At 45.3% G+C, this 20,640-nt stretch overlaps 1 protein-coding gene across 1 annotated transcript in view; it reads left to right on the top strand.

Moving 5' to 3' along the window:
* Positions 1-20,640, top strand: part of CNTNAP1 (contactin associated protein 1) — a 217,797-nt gene that overhangs the window by 149,925 nt on the left and 47,232 nt on the right. Inside the window, exons 13-14 of the mRNA XM_069751911.1 lie at positions 784-987; positions 6,468-6,624. Of these exons, the coding sequence (XP_069608012.1) occupies positions 784-987; positions 6,468-6,624 (361 nt within the window). The remainder of the gene's footprint in view (positions 1-783; positions 988-6,467; positions 6,625-20,640) is intronic.

Here is a 20,640-nt window from a genome sequence, read left to right as displayed (position 1 = left end):
TGACGTCCTCTTCTTGTCTTCCTGCCGCAGCTCCAGCGCAGGGGTAATTCTCTGCCCTGTTGAGAAGGAGCAAAGTACTGCAGTGCGCAGGCATCGGGAATGGTCAGAGAGGCCCAGCGCCTACGCACTGCAATACTTTGCCCTCAACAAAGTACGCCGGAGCCAGAGTCGCAGCGTGAAGACAAGAAGAGGATGTCATCCTATGAAGATGGGAGGCGCCGGCCCGGACCGCGATGCCCATTGGATCAGACCGCCCCTCCCCCCCCCAGATGAGTATAATCTAACCTCTTTTTCTCATCTTTCAGGACACATTGGAGGCTTATCTACAGCATTACAGAATGCTGTAGATAAGCCCCTGATGCCGGTGGGCTTAGCTCACCTTCGATTTTGGGGGTGACAGGTTCCCTTTAATACGTGTATTGAGTTTCCACCCATCCAGACTGAAAGATGCATCTTGTGCTGAGCAGTGTTAGGTATTAGCAACCGCAGGGAGGAGGCACACTGATAAGCTGTCAGTCAGACTAAGTGGGGGGAGATTGAGTTAAACTTTCAGAAAGGATTATACTGGCATTGTGACATGGATTTTTCAAAGTAAATACACCAGCCTCATTGGGACTGGGAGAAATATTTATTATTACTTGCAGCTCGTAATGGTAGAGTAAACCACATAATAAATACTAGCAGTTACTGCTAAGATTGGAGAAAAGACAGAGGTTTATAAAAGCTGGTAATATAACTGTACAATGAATTCACAATTGCTTTATACATTTCAAATCTTGTCAGAGGAAAGAGCATGGACAATTGTACAAAATGACCGATATTATCGAACCCCAGTCGTCGGTTCCAGTCCTGACCAGCCGTTTCTGGGGAAGGTAAATTACTGGAACGCATCCTGGGGGGAAGTGTCGTCACTCGCTAATGGATCTGAATACTGTGAGCAAAGGATAGAATACGCCTGCTATAAATCCAGGCTCCTGAATACACCAAGTAAGTAAAAACCATGTTTTATACGTCACTGAAAACACCGTTCAGAATAAGCTTGTATTATTATTATTATTATTATGACAGTGAAACTAATATTCACTCCAATTCAGGCTTATCTAATTCATAAAGAAAAATATTTCTTATATGGTAGACTATTCTACGGGATACTTTACTAAAATCCCAATTTATTGAAACTGTCCTATTAAAATAAGCTGATCATAAAATAGACAACCTGATAACGATGAAGTGTTGTAATGTCATTAAGGTGCTTGATCCTGGGATTTAACCCTGCACCATTGAAAATTCATAGCTCAGCGTTAACGCTTCTTCTGCTATCTAGCAAGAGCTGTCCGGGTCTCCAGTTGTCAGACATAGCCGGAGACCCTGAGGAGAGGACAGACGCAGGTTATGTATCAAAGAGCCCTATGTAGTGAATATAGGTGCAGAGCTGCTGGATCCTCGAGCAAAAATGATTTCACATGTTAGATTTACACTGTAAAAACAAGGAGAATTTATTCAGCGGGTTATTTGGTGTGAAACATGAATATAAAATAATTGTTTCATAGTTTTCATTGCTTTTAAAGTGAATCTGTCAGTATTAAAGTATTAATAAAAGTTATTTTTTATTAGTTTACCACTACCTTGCTGCATTATCAGTACGATGAACCATCCTAAGTCATCAATATGAGAATGTAGGTCATAGAAAGTTAAGGAACATTGTACCTTGATATCTGATATTTTATTCCCAAGAAATCCACATTATTCTTATATGCCTACAACGGAACCCTTCAAAAAGAATCTGAAGACCCACCTCTTCCGACAAGCCTACAACCTGCAGTGATCCTTAGTCTGCTAACGGCCGCATGACCAGCTCTACCCTCTCCTAGTGTATCCATTCCCTGTAGACTGTGAGCCCTCGCGGGCAGGGTCCTCTCTCCTCCTGTACTTGCGTGTGCCTTGTATTGCTCATGTTTATTGTGCTTGTCTATATTTGCTCCTTTCACACTTTCACTTTGTAAAGCGCCATGGAATAAATGGCGTTATATAAATGTATAATAATAATAATATGCAAATGAGCTGTTAAGATCTTTGAAGAATCTGCCTCCAGAGCTTATAATAAACTCTTAACTGCCTTGGATGTATAGGTATGTCTAAGATTGTCTCTCTGCATTTGGAGCAGGCTCTGGCTCTGGGCCCGCATCTTTCCCTGCAGATGACAGCTGATCTGATCAGTTCTCATATGCCTGTAACAGCTTGACGTGGATCCGAGAACCACCCGCAGCTGTTAACAAGTTAAATGCGCTGTCAATTTCTGACAGCGGCATTTAACACGCGCTGTGCAGAAGCGCATCACAAGACACACCCATCTGCACACCTGTCACATGCTTGTGAGGCATGGATGGGTTGTATTGACAGTTGGGGGTCTGCATAAGACTGTCAATGTAAATTTCTTCTGAACACCAGCGAATGGATGGCTTTCATAGGAGTTCAAGATTTATTTTACACATAGCAGGGCTTAAAGGGAACCCAACACCAGTTTTGGCCAATAAGAGATACGGCCACTGCCTTTCAGGGCTTATCTACAGCATACTATAATGTGGTATATAAGCCCCCAACCCGACCTGCAAGAGAAGAAAAATAACTTTTATTATACTCACCTGCGTGGCGGTCCGTTCCGATGGGTGTTGCTCTTCTTGGTCCAGCGCCTCCCTTCTTCTTGTGGATGAGATGTCTCCTTGGCACCGCGCTCCTGCCCAGGTGTACTTCTCTGCTCTGTTGAAGGCAGAGCAAAGTACTGCAGTGCGCAGGTGTCGGGAAAGGCCAAAGAGCACTGCAGGGCAGAGAAGTACACCTGCGCACCAGTGCTGTCCCGAGGTGACTGTGTGGACGACGAGAGGCGTCATCCATATGAAGCAAGGAGGAGGACGGGGATCGTAAGAAGATGGGAGGCATCGGACTAAGACCAGCGACGCCCATCGGGCTGGACCACCCTGCAGGTGAGTATGATAAAAGTTATTTTTCTTCTCTTACAAGTCAGGTTGGGGGCAGATATACAGCATTATAGAATGCTGTATATCAACCCTGAAAGGCAGTGTTCGTATCTCTTATTGGCCAAACCTGGAGACAGGTTAACTTTAAGCTCTGCTATGTGTAGCACAGGCAATCAGACGATCACAGACTCAGTTCTCCTAAGGAGACGACTATTGAAGCCAGTAAAAAGCTTTAAAAAAAAAAAGTTTAAAAAAATATGTAAAAAAGTACATTTCAAAAGTTTTGCCCCACTAAAAATAAAACAAATTAAAAATACACATATTTGGTATCGCTGTGTGTTTGGCTGCCACAACATTGTAATAAAATTCAATAACGGGTGATCAAAACATCGCATCTACCCCAAAATGGTATCAATAAAAACTTCAGCTCAGGGCGCAAAAAATAAGCCCTCACGCAGCACCAGATCCCGAAAAATGGTACGCTACAGGTCTCAGAAAATGGCGACATTTAATTTTCTTACAAATTTGGGAATTTTTTTAACCGTTAAATAAAAAAGAACCTATACATGTTTGTAATCTGCGTACTTTTTCTGACCTGGAGAATCATATTGGCAGGTCAATTTTAGCATTTAGTGAACAAGGTAAATAAAAATATATATATTGTTTTTTTTGTGCAATTTCACCACACTTGGATTTGTTTTCCTGTTGTTCAGTACACCATGTGGTTGAATCAGTGGTGTAATTCAAAAGCACAACTCGTTCCACAAACAAATAAGCCCTCATATAGCTATATTGATGAAAAAATTTAAAAGTTATGGCTCTGGGAAGAAGGGGAGCAAAAAACGAAAGCACAAAAACGGAAAATCGAAAGTTTGTTAAGGAGTTAAATGAAAGGTGGATTGACATGTAATGACTGACAGTCTACTTTCCTGATCTACATGTTTCACACTAATAAATCTCATCTCCACTTTCATTTAAAATATGCTCTGGATGTCCATAGATCTTTACAGCTCATATACATATTAAGAGAAAACATGGATTTCTCTGGAATAAGACATCGGATTGCAAATATCAAGGTATCATTTTATTCAGTGTTCTGCGACCTGCATGCCCATGTAGACAGCTTGGAAGGGTTGATCCTACTGGGAAATTCCCTTTAAGCTTGAAAGTAGACATAGATCCATTGAGTTCAACCTTTAATCTGACATGTTGATCAGAGGGAGGCAAAAACTCCATAAGGCAGATGCTAATTGCCCCATATTAGGCAACTAGGTTTCAGATAAGGCCAATATAATTAATATTTTCTTTGTATTTTTTCTGTTGAACCACAATTCAAAAGAGACGTCTGGTTTTCATTAGTTGATATTCAGTAAATTTACAGAGAAAATGACTTTTGTTAGTTTCACATTATTTCACTGACCATTGTGGGTTTTTCTTATTTTAAACGCCAACATCGGGGGTAATAATAGGCCGATGTTGGACACCCTCCCTTTGATGTGCGCTCCAGCGGTGAGACCACATCTTTTCTGTTTTGAACACCTTTTTCTGTTTTGAACCGCTGACATGTGCCGTAACAGTAACGGGAGGAATCCTAATCATCTCGCGGCTGTTAACCTGGTAAATGCCGCTGTCAAACTCTGACAGCGGCATTTAACATGGGCTTACGGAAAGCACGCCTAAAATCCACCCATAGGTGATCCCAGTCACGTGATTGTGGGTCACCGATGGGTTGGCATGACAACCAGAGGTCTCCTGCAGACCTCTATGGTTTTCACTGCCAGAATGCTATGAGCACCGCTCGGTGGTCGACGCAGATAGCAAATGAGTAATTCTGCTACATATAGGCGATCTGATCATCACCTGTATGTAGCAGAGTTATGGCAACTTCTATTCTCCGATGGAGACAATTGAAGCATGCCAAAAGTAAAAAAAAAGTGTTTTAAAAACATAAAAAAATAAAAAAAAACTCTAAAAGTTCAAATCACCCCCCTTTTGCCCCATTCAAAATAAAACAATAAGAAAAACAAATAGATCGCCCCCACGTCAGGGCAATGGGGTACTCGGAGACAGACCCTTCGGTTCTCGTCAGGGATGTCACAGTGGCCTGACCCGGTCCGTGGCCCTTTGAGGGACATCCAATAAAAGGATGAATGTTTATAGGATAATGTTCGTGACACCACCTGTGGTATTCGGTCAGGGTGACTGATGCTGCTTAGGGGTCCGCTGGGGTGATGTGATGGCAGCTAGATGGTATACCTTCCCACAGGTGAAGTATGTCCCCAGGGCTTCCCAGAGTGTAGATGGAGAATGGTGGATGGTGTAAGGCGCAGTGAATAACGAGGACACAAGGTTGCAGTCTCTTTACCTTTACTGAAGGCTTCAGCATCCACAGTCCAGAGCACCAGATGACAGGGCAGGAAGAGTCCGGCCGGTCTGAAGGCAATTCCAGAGTCCCCTTATCCAGGTGGAAATCAGTAGCCATCCTCTAGCGCCTGAGTGTTGTAGTACCTCCCTGCTGAGCTTCTCGGTGAGGTCCTCACAACTGATGTCGGTGTTCTAGGTGTTCTGTCTCTTTCTCTCTGTCCCCCAGATGGTATGGATAGGACAAACCCATATGACTGATGGCCTGAGGCTTTTTACAGGGACCCTAGAGACGCCCCAGCCCCCACAAGTTGCCACCGTGCCTCCTGGGTGTAAGGTCGGGCAGCTAACGTGGAATTAACTGTCCTGCCAGTCTCTGAAGCAAGGCTTGGAGATGATTGCTCCCTCGGTGTTTTGGCTACCGGCTTCTGCGCCTCAGAGGGAGGCAGCCTATTACAGGGCAGAACTCCCTCTGGATACCTCTCCTTGTGCTATGACTTAGTTTCTCACTCTCAGCAACGCAATTCTCTTTGTGTCCCTTCTTAGGATGTTACCGCACGTCGGGGCTGGCGCAGCTCCGTAACCCTCTATCTAGACCTCTGACAGGATCCCACCCCTGTCAGGGACCTCTCTGTCTGCAGCTGTTTGATGTTCCTCCTTTCCCCTGTCTGCCTGACAGGTGCTGCCTGGATGAAGCCCAGTCAGTTTGTGAATAACTTCCTATCCAGGCCACCAGTTTTACCTAATTGTGAAGAGTGCCCTACTAAATAGGAGCATAGCTCCCTCTGGTGGACTGGAGTGTGAAGTGTGTAGTGTGGTTTGTGATACCTGGTAAGGTGATCTCCTTTATTGCCATCAGACGTAACATCACTCCCCCTGGTGAAAGAATGACATTACTGCAATGACCAGGACTCTGGTGCGCTGCACAAACATAGACATATTTCGTATCGCCGTGTTCAGAATTGCCCGGTCTATCAATAAAAATAAGGACAGTGTCTGCAATTTGACCGTGTGTAGAAACCAAAAAAATGACATTTAGTCCGTATGTTATTTCAATGCGACAAAACACTTTGTAAAGGTTAAAGGGAGCACAAATACATTTTAACCATTGGCATGTTCTTTTTTTAACAGTGGGATTACCTTTCAGCTTCTGGATGGGGCGGAATAATGAGAGACATTTTTACTGGGGAGGCTCTAACCCCGGTATTCAGAGATGTGCCTGTGGATTAGAGAAGACATGCGCTGATCCTACACATTTCTGTAATTGTGACGCTGACCATTTTCAATGGTTTGTATACAGCTATGCAGTGGGTTATAATTCACTAGATATGACATACCTTTGTCTCATAGTGTCCTTTAGTGGGAAGATAACCTTAAAAAATGATTATTTTTCTAAAAGGTTTAAATGTGGAACCTAATTGTGACTGTAGAAACCTTCCTTTCATTCTCTGTTAATTAATATGCATTCTATCAAATTTGAAGTGACATCATTGAGATTCTGGATTACTAGGTTACGAGTAGGCCCTTTAGGGCTCATGCCCACTATCGATGAAATCGGACGAATTCAATCCGATAAAAAAATTGGATTTCATTCGGATCAATGTTAATCTATGATTGTGTGCTCATCTGCGGGGTTTTTTCTAGCTCAGATCGGATCACGTTCGGGCTGGAAAAAAATTGCAGCATGCTGCTAATGTAATCAGAAAACGGATCGCATCCCGCAATAGAAGTTAATGGGTGCGAGTGCGAGTGTTGTCTGATTTTTACGCACCGGTGTCCTTTGGAAAGCCGGCATTTCATATGTGGCTAATGTAAAAAACACACTGACAGGTTAGCATATAAAAGATAGATTACATATATACACATAGAATATCAGTGACACAGATATATACTATATATATATATATATATATATATATATATATTTCTTTGTATTTCATAGAGAGATAGCAGAATAGCCGATAATTCATGAAGCCAACTGGATATCAGACATGGTTTACATACAGTAAATGGTTAGATTTATATATGTCATTGATTAACCCCTTCATGACCCAGCCTATTTTGACCTTAATGACCTGGCCGTTTTTTGCAATTCTGACCAGTGTCCCTTTATGAGGTAATAACTCAGGAACGCTTCAACGGATCCTAGCGGTTCTGAGATTGTTTTTTCGTGACATATTGGGCTTCATGTTAGTGGTAAATTTAGGTCAATAAATTCTGCGTTTATTTGTGATAAAAAAGGAAATTTGGCGAAAATTTTGAAAATTTCGCAATTTTCACATTTTGAATTTTTATTCTGTTAAACCAGAGAGTTATGTGACACAAAATAGTTAATAAATAACATTTCCCACATGTCTACTTTACACCAGCACAATTTTGGAAACAAAATTTTTTTTTGCTAGGAAGTTATAAGAGTTAAAATTTGACCAGCGATTTCTCATTTTTACAACGAAATTTACAAAACCATTTTTTTTAGGGACCACCTCACATTTGAAGTCAGTTTGAGGGGTCTATATGGCTGAAAATACCCAAAAGTGACACCATTCTAAAAAATGCACCCCTCAAGGTGCTCAAAACCACATTCAAGAAGTTTTTTAACCCTTCAGGTGCTTCACAGCAGCAGAAGCAACATGGAAGGAAAAAATGAACATTTAACTTTTTAGTCACAAAAATTATCTTTTAGCAACATTTTTTTTATTTTCCCAATGGTACAAGGAGAAACTGAACCACGAAAGTTGTTGTGCAATTTGTCCTGAGTACGCTGATACCTCATATGTGGGGGTAAACCACTGTTTGGGCGCACGGCAGGGCTTGGAAGGGAAGGAGCGCCATTTGATTTTTTGAATGAAAAATTGGCTCCACTCTTTAGCGGACACCATGTCACGTTTGGAGAGCCCCCGTGTGCCTAAAAATTGGAGCTCCCCCACACGTGACCCCATTTTGGAAACTAGACGCCCCAAGGAACTTATCTAGATGCATAGTGAGAACTTTGAACCCCCGGGGGCGTCACAAATTGATCCGTAAAAATGAAAAAGTACTTTTTTTTCACAAAAAAATTCTTTTAGCCTCAATTTTTTTCATTTTCACATGGGCAACAGGATAAAATGGATCCTAAAATTTGTTGGGCAATTTCTCATGAGTACACCGATACCTCACATGTGGGGGTAAACCACTGTTTGGGCACATGGTAAGGTTCGGAAGGGAAGGAGCGCCATTTGACTTTTTGAATGAAAAATTATCTCCATCGTTAGCGGACACCATGTCGTGTTTGGAGAGCCCCCGTGTGCCTAAACATTGGAGCTCCCCCACAAATGACCCCATTTTGGAAACTAGACCCCCCAAGGAACTTATCTAGATGCATATTGAGCCCTTTAAACCCTCAGGTGCTTCACAAATTGATCTGTAAAAATGAAAAAGTACTTTTTTTTTCACAAAAAAATTCTTTTCGCCTCAGTTTTCATTTTCACATGGGCAATAGGATAAAATGAATCCTAAAATTTGTTGGGCAATTTCTCCCGAGTACGCCGATACCTCATATGTGGGGGTAAACCACTGTTTGGGCACACGGCAGGGCTCGGAAGGGAAGGCGCGCCATTTGACTTTTTGAATGGAAAATTAGCTCCAATTGTTAGCGGACACCATGTCGCGTTTAGAGAGCCCCTGTGTGCCTATGCATTGGAGCTCCCCCACAAGTGACCCCATTTTGGAAACTAGACCCCCCAAGGAACTTATCTAGATGCATATTGAGCACTTTAAACCCCCAGGTGCTTCACAGAAGTTTATAATGCAGAGCCATGAAAATAAAAAATAATTTTTCTTTCCTCAAAAATGATTTTTAGCCTGGAATTTCCTATTTTGCCAAGGGTAATAGGAGAAATTGGACCGCAAATGTTGTTGTCCAGTTTGTCCTGAGTACGCTGATACCCCATATGTGGGGGTAAACCACTGTTTGGGCGCACGGCAGGGCTCGGAAGGGAAGGCACGCCAATTGGCTTTTTAAATGGAAAATTAGCTCCAATCATTAGCGGACACCATGTCACGTTTGGAGAGCCCCTGTGTGCCTAAACATTGGAGATCCCCCACATATGACCCCATTTTGGAAACTAGACCCCCAAAGGAACTAATCTAGATGTGTGGTGAGGACTTTGAACTTCCAAGTGCTTCACAGAAGTTTATAACGCAGAGCCATGAAAATAAAATAAAAATTTTATTTTCTCTAAAATGATTTTTTAGCCTGCAATTTATTATTTTCCCAAGGGTAAAAGGAGAAATTTGACCCCAAAAGTTGTTGTACAGTTTCTCCTGAGTACGCTGATACCCCATATGTGGGGGTAAACCACAGTTTGGGCACATGTCGGGGCTCGGAAGTCAAGTAGTGACATTTTGAAATGCAGACTTTGATGGAATGCTCTGCGGGCGTTACGTTGCGTTTGCAGAGCCCCTGATGTGGCTAAACAGTAGAAACCCCCCACAAGTGACCCCATTTTAGAAACTAGACCCCGAAAGGAACTTATCTAGATGTGAGGTGAGCACTTTGAACCCCCAAGTGCTTCACAGAAGTTTATAACACAGAGCAGTGAAAATAATAAATACGTTTTCTTTCCTCAAAAATAATTTTTTAGCCCAGAATTTTTTATTTTCCCAAGGGTTACAGGAGAAATTGGACCCCAAAAGTTGTTGTCCAGTTTCTCCTGAGTACGCTGATACCCCATATGTGGGGGTAAACCACTGTTTGGGCACACGTCGGGGCTCAGAAGGGAAGTAGTGACTTTTGAAATGCAGACTTTGATGGAATGGTCTGCGGGCGTCACGTTGCGTTTGCAGAGCCCCTGGTGTGCCTAAACAGTAGAAACCCCCCACAAGTGACCCCATTTTGGAAACTAGACCCCCCAAGGAACTTATCTAGATATGTGATGAGCACTTTGAACCCCCAAGTGCTTCACAGACGTTTACAACGCAGAGCCGTGAAAATAAAAAATCATTTTTCTTTCCTCAAAAATGATGTTTTAGCAAGCAATTTTTTATTTTCTCAAGGGTAACAGGAGAAATTGGACCCCAGTAATTGTTGCCCAGTTTGTCCTGAGTACGCTGATACCCCATATGTGGGGGTAAACCACTGTTTGGGCACATGTCGGGGCTCGGAAGTCAAGTAGTGACGTTTTGAAATGCAGACTTTGATGTAATGGTCTGCGGGCGTCACGTTGCGTTTGCAGAGCCCCTGGTGTGCCTAAACAGTAGAAACCCCCCACAAGTGACCCCATTTTGGAAACTAGACCCCCCAAGGAACTTATCTAGATATGTGGTGAGCACTTTGAACCCCCAAGTGCTTCACAGACGTTTACAACGCAGAGCCGTGAAAATAAAAAATCATTTTACTTTCCTCAAAAATGATGTTTTAGCAAGCAATTTTTTATTTTCTCAAGGGTAACAGGAGAAATTGGACCCCAGTAATTGTTGCCCAGTTTGTCCTGAGTACACTGATACCCCATATGTGGGGGTAAACCACTGTTTGGGCACACGTCGGGGCTCGGAAGGGAAGGAGCACCATTTGACTTTTTGAATAAAAGATTGGCTGGAATCAATGGTGGCGCCATGTTGCGTTTGGAGACCCCCTGATGTGCCTAAACAGTGGAAACCCCTCAATTCTAACGCCAACACACCCCTAACCCTTATCCCAACTGTAGCCGTAACCCTAATCACACCCCTAACCACAACCCTAACCCCAACACACCCCTAACCCTAACCACAACCCTAATTCCAACCCAACCCTAACCCTAAGGCTATGTACCCACGTTGCGGATTCGTGTGAGATTTTTCCGCACCATTTTTGAAAAATCCGCGGGTAAAAGGCACTGCGTTTTACCTGCGGATTTACTGCGGATTTCACCTGCGGATTCCTATTGAGGAATAGGTGTAAAACGCTGCGGAATCCGCACAAAGAATTGACATGCTGCGGAAAATACAACGCAGCGTTTCCGTGCGGTATTTTCCGCACCATGGGCACAGCGGATTTGGTTTTCCATAGGTTTACATGGTACTGTAAACCTGATGGAACACTGCTGCGGATCCGCAGCGGCCAATCCGCTGCGGATCCGCAGCCAAATCCGCACCGTGTGCACATAGCCTAATTCTAAAGGTATGTGCACACGCTTCGGAAAACGCTGCGGATCCGCAGCAGTTTCCCATGAGTTTACATTTCAATGTAAACCTATGGGAAACAAAAATCGCTGTACACATGCTGCGGAAAAACTGCACGGAAACGCAGCGGTTTACATTCCGCAGCATGTCACTTCTTTCTGCGGATTCCACAGCGGTTTTACAACTGCTCCAATAGAAAATCGCAGTTGTAAAACCGCAGTGAAATGCGCAGAAAAACCGCGGTAAATCTGCCATAAATCCGCAGCGGTTTAGCACTGCGGATTTATCAAATCCGCTGCGGAAAAATCCGCAGAGGACCAGAATACGTGTGCACATACCGAAACCCTAACCCTAACCCTACCCCTAACCCTACCCCTACCCCTAACCCTACCCCTAACCCTACCCCTACCCCTACCCCTACCCCTAACCCTACCCCTAACCCTACCCCTAACCCTAACCCTAACCCTAACCCTAGTTCTAACTCCAACCTTAGTGAAAAAAAAAAAATTCTTTATTTTATTATTGTCCCTATCTATGGGGGACAAATGGGGGGGGTCATTTACTGTTTTTTTATTTTGACCACTGTGATAGATTATATCACAGTGATCAAAATTCACATTGGAACGAATCTGCCGGCCGGCAGATTCGGCGGGCGCACTGCGCATGCGCCCGCCATTTTGGAACATGGCGGCGCTCGGGGAAGAAGACGGACGGACCCCGCCAGGATCGGTAAGTATAAGGGGGGGAGATCAGGGCACAGGGGGGGGAGATCAGGGCACGGGGGGGCGTCGGAGCACGGGGGGGGGAGGGATCGGAGCATGGGGGAGAGTGATCGGTGTGCGGGCGGGTGGATCGCTGTGCGGGGGGGTGGATCGGTGTGCAGGGGGGGTGGTTCGGAGCACGGGGGGGGATCGGAGTGCGGGGGGGTTTGATTGGAGCACGGGGGGGTGTGATTGGAGCACGGGGGGAGCGGACAGGAGGACGGGGGAGCGGAGCACAGGACGGAGAGGGGAGCGGGCCACAGATCGGGGGGCTGGGGGGGCGATCGGTGGGGTGGGGTGGGGGCACATTAGTATTTCCAGCCATGGCCGATGATATTGCAGCATCGGCCATGGCTGGATTGTAATATTTCACCATTTTTTTAGGTGAAATATTACAAATCGCTCTGATTGGCAGTTTCACTTTCAACAGCCAATCAGAGCGATCGTAGCCACGAGGGGGTGAAGCCACCCCCCCTGGGCTAAACTACCACTCCCCCTGTCCCTGCAGGCCGGGTGAAATTGGAGTTAACCCTTTCACCCGGCCTGCAGGGACGCGATCTTTCTGTGACACAGCATATGCGTCACAGGTCGGATTGGCACCGACTTTCATGACGCATACGCTGTGTCACAGGTCGGGAAGGGGTTAATACAGTTAGTACTATGTGTGTGTAAAATTTGGGACCTGTATGTATTTAATAAAAGAATGTTTTCACGGAAGAAAATGGCCCCTGGCTAAAACATCTGCCCACAGCCACCCCAGAAACTATAGGATTAGGAATGGATAGGTGTCTTATTGACACCTCTCCATTACTAAGCCGACTTAATGTCACCTTACAATACAAAAGTGACATTAACCCCTTATTACCCCATAGGCCACTGCTACAGGGCAGTGGGAAGAGAGAGGCTAAGTGCCGGAATTGGCGCATCTTACAGACATGTCCTTTTTTGATCAAAGTCATGGATCAAAATTATCCATCAATGTGCAGTCCGTAATTAATGGGAATCCGTCAGGAGGTTTTTGCTATGAATTCTGAAGACAGCAGGAGATAGTTGTAATTTGTGTTTCAGCTCCTAGGTGGCTGTGTGCTGTTTACTTACAATGAAGGTTTTATCACCTGGGGATTATCACTGCCAGATTGGTGCTCTTATGAGCAGTGGTAGACTCCACCCCCTTCTTTGATAAGCAGTTTATTCTCAATAGAAAATGTACATAGAGAGTCTGGTGTGGGCTAGCTTTCTGAGCTTTGCTATATGCTACAAATAAGGAATCTTATTGTGTCACAACTGCTGCACCCATTAAACTATGTGATACATCCCTGGAGTCAGGCTCACTTTCCCTATATTATTCTACTCTCAGATTAAATAGCAAAAACCTGCTGATAGATTCCCTTTAAAGAGAATCTGTCAGTAGGTTTTTGCTATGTAATTTGAGGATAGCATGAGCTACAGGTTAAAACACTGAATTCAGCAATGTGTCAGTTTTTAAGCTGTGTGCTGGTTTTTGCTTAAAATGAAAGTTTTTACCACCAGGACCGTATCACTACTCCGACTACTGCTGCTACACCAGTGCATGAGACCTAGTCCGACCACTCCCACTACTCTGATAAGTAACTCGCTGTCTATAGACAATGTACATAGAGAGCCTGGTGGTTAGCTTTTCAGCCCAACTTCATGCTATATCTAAGAACTCTGAGGCTATGTGCACACGCTGTGGAATGGTGTGCTGATTTTTCCGCACTGATTTTGGTAAATCTGCAGGTAAACTGCACTGCGAATTTACCGTGTTTTTTTCCACGGTTTTTGTGGATTCCACCTGCGGTTTTACACTTGCAGATTCCTATTGAGGAGCAGGTGTAAACCGCTGCGGAATCTGCACAAAGAATTGACATGCTGCGGAATATAAACCACTGTGTTTCCGCGCGTTTTTTTCTGCAGCATGTACACTGCGGATTTTGGTTTACATGGTACTGTAGAACGTATGGAAAGCTGCTGCAGATCCGCAGCAAAATCCACAACGTGTGCACATAGCCTGATAGTTTACTGGATGTGACACAAAGGGATACATAGTTGGAATCAGGATCTCTTTTCCTACATTATTCTGCTCTCAGATGAGGTTGCAAAAACCTGATAGATTCCCTTTAACATTGTAATAAATACGAGAACCTTTGCAATTTATTTATTTTTTCATACAACAAAATCATTGATGAAACCTTGTTGATAAAAACTGCCACTATAGTCCAGTCAAAATACGGTTTGACCCGGAACAAATTCCAAGAAAGTGTTTTATTATTTAATTTATTACTATTATATGTGGGGAACAACATGTTAAAAGTTTTCCATAAATTAATCACCACAAAGGTCCTAACTATGACATCATAAGACGATGACAGCCATCGCACTAAAAATAACGAATATTTCCCTATTTCAAAGCTGTAGCTTTAGGTTACAGAAGAGTTTGCATTTTGTATACTATATATTTTCATATAACAATTTTTATACAAAGTTTTATACTAACTACATGGACAGGCGAGGTCATGACGTCATCAATGACGTCATGACATATATGTACATTTCTAGAAATTATAGCATTAATACACAGTGCATTTTAAGACCTACTTGATCACTGAATAAGCGTGTCAGGTCAATAGTCACTATTTTCATCATCAGACACTGCTTCCTCACTCATATTGTCACAATGCCCTTCTTGACATGGTCCGCATACCCGTGAACAGGTAAGTCCGTGTCTTTTGCAAGTGCACCGAAGTGTACTACAACCACGAGAACAATTGCAGTGTAAAGTCCCCTTCCCATCTAACGTGATGATATTATGATCGACGTTGTCCGCAGCGAACAGCAGTGCCGTATCCAGTCTGTCTGTGGTACCACCGAGTACATTCTGGCCAACAGAAGCGGCAGCGTTTTCCTCGAATTGCTGAACTTCAGAATATGATGAGCAATATCCCATGGCTGAGAGACTGTCTACAAGAAATCGAGACCTGAAATGATGATGTAGCTGGACTGCTAACCCAAGCTGCAATAGAGCTACTACAGCCCTGGGACATACAACCTGAACAACTGATTGTCCAATGCTTGCGACCTTCCTGTGAATGTCCTATGTCCTTTCCAACGAAGAGGGTTTCAAGCAAGCAAAGCAAACTCAGGGGGAGATAATCTAAGGCAGACTGACATTCAAGCGAAGAAGTCTTCGGATATTCATCGGTTGAAGATGGGATCTTAGACTTGATATTGCTCTGGATTAGTTTGGCCGCAGTCTCTATGATGGCTCTCTTCTGGGCTTCTTCATCCGTTTCCTGACTACGGAAATAGTTCCTCAGGAATATTCTGGTCTTTTCACAGAACGTTACAATGTTAGGCAACCCTTCACACTCTGCTATGAATAGCGAATCGCCATACCTCTCCTCCAGCCTATACCTCAGCCATTTATTACTATAGGCAGCACTGTCTCCTTCTACAAGATACTCCGTCACTTTCTTTGCAAGATCTGTGACAGTCAGTTTCTCTTCATCGTTGTCCTCGAGAAATGCACACATTCTCAAGAACACTTGCTCTTGGTCCATGTTCATCGGTCTCCCTACCTTCCGCGGTTTCTTTGTAGTAGATCCACCACCATGACGCATAGGAATTACGTAATTTGTCCGAAAGTTAATGTCACATGAACGATGATACAGACAGTCTGCAGCATGTAAGTCCTTCCCAAAGTACACGATTCTCCCTTGAATGGTGATTGCCCAGTCATAATTATGCTGTTTGCAATGTGACATGATGGACCTTACAAATCCATCCGTTTCAACAAAGCTATAGTCATCGAAATCACTACTAGATCTTGTCCTCACCACTTCATGTTCACAGAACAAACACTGCGTCGTGCTATCATAGGATCCAGTAGACCAGGGCCGGATCCAGGTTTTCGAGGGACGGCTCCAGGTTTTCGAGGGCCCCGGGCGATTTATGATGCCCAGATACGGCAGAGAAATGTATAGTACAATGCCAGATTTCACTTCTTACATGAGTGACAGCTATTGTAAATTCTGCAGTGTATATATACAGGAGAGGTGCTGTGCAGTGTATATATACAGGAGGAAAGGTGCTGTGCAGTGTATATATACAGGAGAGGTGCTGTGCAGTGTATATGTACAGGAGGAAAGGTGCTGTGCAGTGTATATATACAGGAGAGGTGCTGTGCAGTGTATATATACAGGAGGAAAGGTGCTGTGCAGTGTATATATACAGGAGAGGTGCTTTTCTGTTTTGAGTTTTTCTATGAAACAAAGACTTTTCTACATAAACAACGTTGTTTGGTTTTGCGGCCCCAACAGATCTGTGCTACAAAGTAACAGGCGGCTCGGGCATTAATGAGGGACCTGATACTGAATCCTTTCCACAAACCCTAATGACCCAATTAGTGCCCTGTCATTAGAAGCTCATTAAACGCCTCCCTGTCCCGAGCAGTCATGTACAGTATGGGGGGATCCTGCAGCCCACCCCCTGACTCCTCCATACCATACACTGCCCTCTGTCGCGCTCACTATTATCCTGTGCATTTCTCCGTCATCGTTACCCCATGTTACACTTGTCACCCCCCACTACAGAGTAGCAGGGCAGCCAATGTCACCCCCTCCCGGACCCTAATGGCAGCAGGAAATGTCTGCTCCTCTATTGGGTTGGAACCTGATTTAATCAAGGAATAATGTGGATTTGTTGCCGGTGGCCACAGGGGAAGGGTTAAGTGATGCCATGTCCTTGGTGGGAGCAGTGGCAGCTGCTGGGACCTGGACAGAGACAACCAATGTTGCTGTGACTGCACAGTGTGATGTGGAGGAGAGAAGCTGAGACGCAGAAATCACCCACATGCCAGCACTGGGCAGAGTCCCTCCAGTCACTAGCCTGGGACCACAGGGCCCCAACATACAGCCCACAGCTCAGTTTTATCCATTGCAGCAGCTCCCCTTCCTCCTGGCATCTGGTTAACCCCATTTATGCGGGTCAGATTGTTATCTTTAAGGTTCAGCAATAACCTTCATACAGATGGGAAGAGGTTAAGCTTCTTCCTACCCCACTGGTGCAGGTTGGTGAGGAATGCATGTATTCTGGGGTTCTGGGAGAGCTGGGTGGCTGCAGGTTGCAGGCTGCTCTCCACCATCTCCTCCTCCAGACATCACCCACATTTTAGGCAGCGGAGACAGACAGCAGCAGACTGAGCCACAAGTCCAACCACTGCTGGATACTTTAGTTTGCACTCACTCAGGCACTGTTAGGATGGAGCTCCTCCGGAATCTGCCTGATAATAAGTTCAGCACTGCAGCCAGCCAGGGGCTCTCTCCGCCCACAAACAGTCACACTGGCTGCGTTCTCTTAACCCCTATGTGTGCCTGCCTGGCTGCACTGACAGAGTGAGAAGATGCTTGTGTCAGAGCTGGCACATAGGGGTAAGAGAACGCAGCCAGCAGTGACTTTGTGGGCAGAGAGAGCATGTTCTCCTGCTCTGCTCTCCCAGCTGTATCTATGACAGCGTGAGTGGGCCCCCCTCTCTCTCTAGGGCCCCGGCATTTGCCCAGGTGCGCCGGGTGCTGACGCCGGCCCTGCAGTAGACACCCGTGCACCTCTCTTGGCAGGTGAACGATGAACGGAAGTATCTTTCTTATGCAAGTCTTGTTTATGTAGGTCATACAACATCTCTTGTGCACCACTGCTCCAGCAGCTAACACAGTGCTAACGCCCTCTCAATACTGGCTTTATTGATCCCTTCAGCTCTTTTCGCACCAATCACCACTCTTTCTCCATTATCTTTTACTTCATGGCTGCATAAGGGGCAAGTTTCTTGACTTTCTATCATTCTCAGCTCTGTAAAAGAAGATAAATAAATCGTTAAATAATAAATATAATAATAGTAGTAATTGTAAAAGAAATATGACAGACACTGAAAGGCGAGTTGCATTTAACATTTTACAGCTTTGGCGGCCATATTCTTTGACGCCACATTTGGACCCTTTGTGGTAACCCTATCTTGGTAAACTTTTAGTATGTTTTTCCCTACATGTAATACTACCAAAAAAAACAATAAAACGCATTCTTGGAATTTGTTCAGGGTAAAGTATTTTTTTTTCATATTTTGACTGGACTACTAACCAAACACATATGAAAATGGGATCAGAAAGATTGACGAAACTAATTTTTTTTGTGTGCGTGAAAAATCATCTAAATGAGGCCTTATGAATAATGACTTAGAAAATTATAAAAAAAAATAAATCACAAAGATTTAACAACTGTGCTTCACATCAAAACATGGCTTTAAACATTATACAGTATGTAGAAGTTTTAGGCAACTGGAAATGCTGCAGAGTAAGACTGCTTTCTAAAAATAGTAGTGTTAATGGATTTTTTTTTAGCAATTAAAGTGAACCTGTCAACAGGATTGTGCACAGTAACCTACACACAGTGTCAGGTCTGCGCCATTCTACTGATAAAAATTTTACCTTGGTTGATGAAATTTGACTTGTGGCTGTTTAATCTTTATTTCTCTATCGCCTTTCATTGAGGGACACAGGAACCATGGGTGTATGCTGCTGTCACTAGGAGGCTGACACTATGCAAGTAAAAAAGTTAGCTCCTCCTCTGCAGTGTACACCCTACTGACAGGAAGTAGGATATTCAGTTTAGCTTAGTGTCAGTAGGAGGTGGACACGGGTCTTTCATTAGACCCTTATCTACCTCAATGTGCGTCGTTTTCTTTCAGGTTTTCTAGAGGGATACAGGGTGAACAGTCACAACTGTAGTCCCACAATACGGACTATGAGTACGGCGTGTACTGCCACCCCGTATCCTCATAGATCCCACAGCAGGACCAAGATCCTAGCACACAAGCGTGCTTAGAAGTCCGGTCCTGCATCCGTCCCCCACCCACTCGCCCACCAGAGCCTGTCGGTTGGAGGAGACGATATTTTCCCCAGATTGAGGTTAGTAAGGATGGCGTGGGATGTTTTAGGTGAGTATTCCTACCCTCAAAGTGCCTCTAGGTCCCTCCTCAGTTCCGGGGTGGTCGTCTGGGGGTCCCTTGGGATTTTTTTCCAGGCTGCCTTGGCCTGGTCAGCGTTTTCCCGTTCCTTTGATTGTGTATCGGCCGCCGGGGACACGTGGGGTGGGGGTTGTTGCTCTGTTCGCGTGGCGGCCGTGCTGCTTCTTTTGTTGGCCGCGCTGTTCTCCGGCGCGGTGGCCTTGCAGGCGACCGTGCTGCCTTTTTCCCCTGGCCGCACTGTGTTCTGACCCAGGGTGGCGGCCGTGCAGGCAGCCGTGCCGCTTCCCTCTGCGGCCGCACTGTTTCTGCCTGGCGCGGCAGCCTTACAGGCAGCCGGGCCGCTTTCCTCCTGCGGCCGCACTATCCCTTTCTGACACGATGCGGCTGCCTCGCAGGCAGCCGCACCGGTTTCTCCTCCGGCCGCAATGTGCCTTTTTGTCCTGGTGCGGCGGCCTTGCGGGTGGCCGCACCGCTTTTTCTCGGCATCCGCACTTTTCCCACCGCCGCGTCCCTTCCTGGCAGTCACCGGTCTCAAATTTAGGCCCCGGCTTCTACCGGGGCCTACTTCCGGCACCGCGACTCCTCCCACTTTCTTTCCCTCGGGCGGGCTTTTCTCCCGCCCGACAATCTTCGGTGAGCTCCGCCCACCGGCGCCATCTTGGTGCTCCTGGCCTGGCGGTTAGCCCCACCCAAAACTCCCCGTGCAGCCGCAGTTCAGCTCCAGGAACGTTTTCTTCGCAGCTTATGACCGCGAATTTCCAGCGTCCTCGCATCTCCCCACTGCTGTTCTTAAGGCCTTCAACAAGTTTTGGACAAAAGGGTGCCCCAGATGTGATTGCCTGTTCTCCTAGGGGCTATCGTTCCTGAGGAGAATCTTCCAAGCCGTGCAGCCTTCCATCTGGATACTGTAGCGTCTGCCGTGAGTAGCTCTGCACCGCAGACTGACAATCTCCCCTGTAACCTTCTGATATTTTCTTCAGGGGCCCGTTCGGTCTAATTTTAAGGGAGGTCGCTTCTGGCCTCCTACTTTTTCCCTACTTCCTGTGCCTTAGTAAAACACTTTCTGTGTTCGTCTTGTATCCGCAGGCTTCCCTCAGGCAGGCCTGCAGCAACCCACATTATGCTCACCGCCCAGAACCCCCGCCTGCTGCTCCGCTTCAGAGTGAAGTCCCCACCCCAGGCTGGGCCTCCTCTCTGTCTCTATCAGTAGCGGATCTCACACGGGTGTCCCAGACCCTTGTGTCCATGCTCAATCGGTTGCCCCTGCAGACTTCCGTAGTAGCCAGCGGGTCGCAAGAAGCTCCATCTGAGACTTCCAATACAGGCCGCGAAAGATCCAGACAGGAACACCGGCCTGAGTTCTCTTCTCGGT

Source organism: Ranitomeya imitator, chromosome 2 (assembly GCF_032444005.1).
Source record: "Ranitomeya imitator isolate aRanImi1 chromosome 2, aRanImi1.pri, whole genome shotgun sequence".
NCBI classification, from domain to species: domain Eukaryota; kingdom Metazoa; phylum Chordata; class Amphibia; order Anura; family Dendrobatidae; genus Ranitomeya; species Ranitomeya imitator.
The sequence above is the reverse complement of the archived record's forward strand: the minus strand, read 5'-3'. Positions and strand labels throughout refer to the sequence as shown.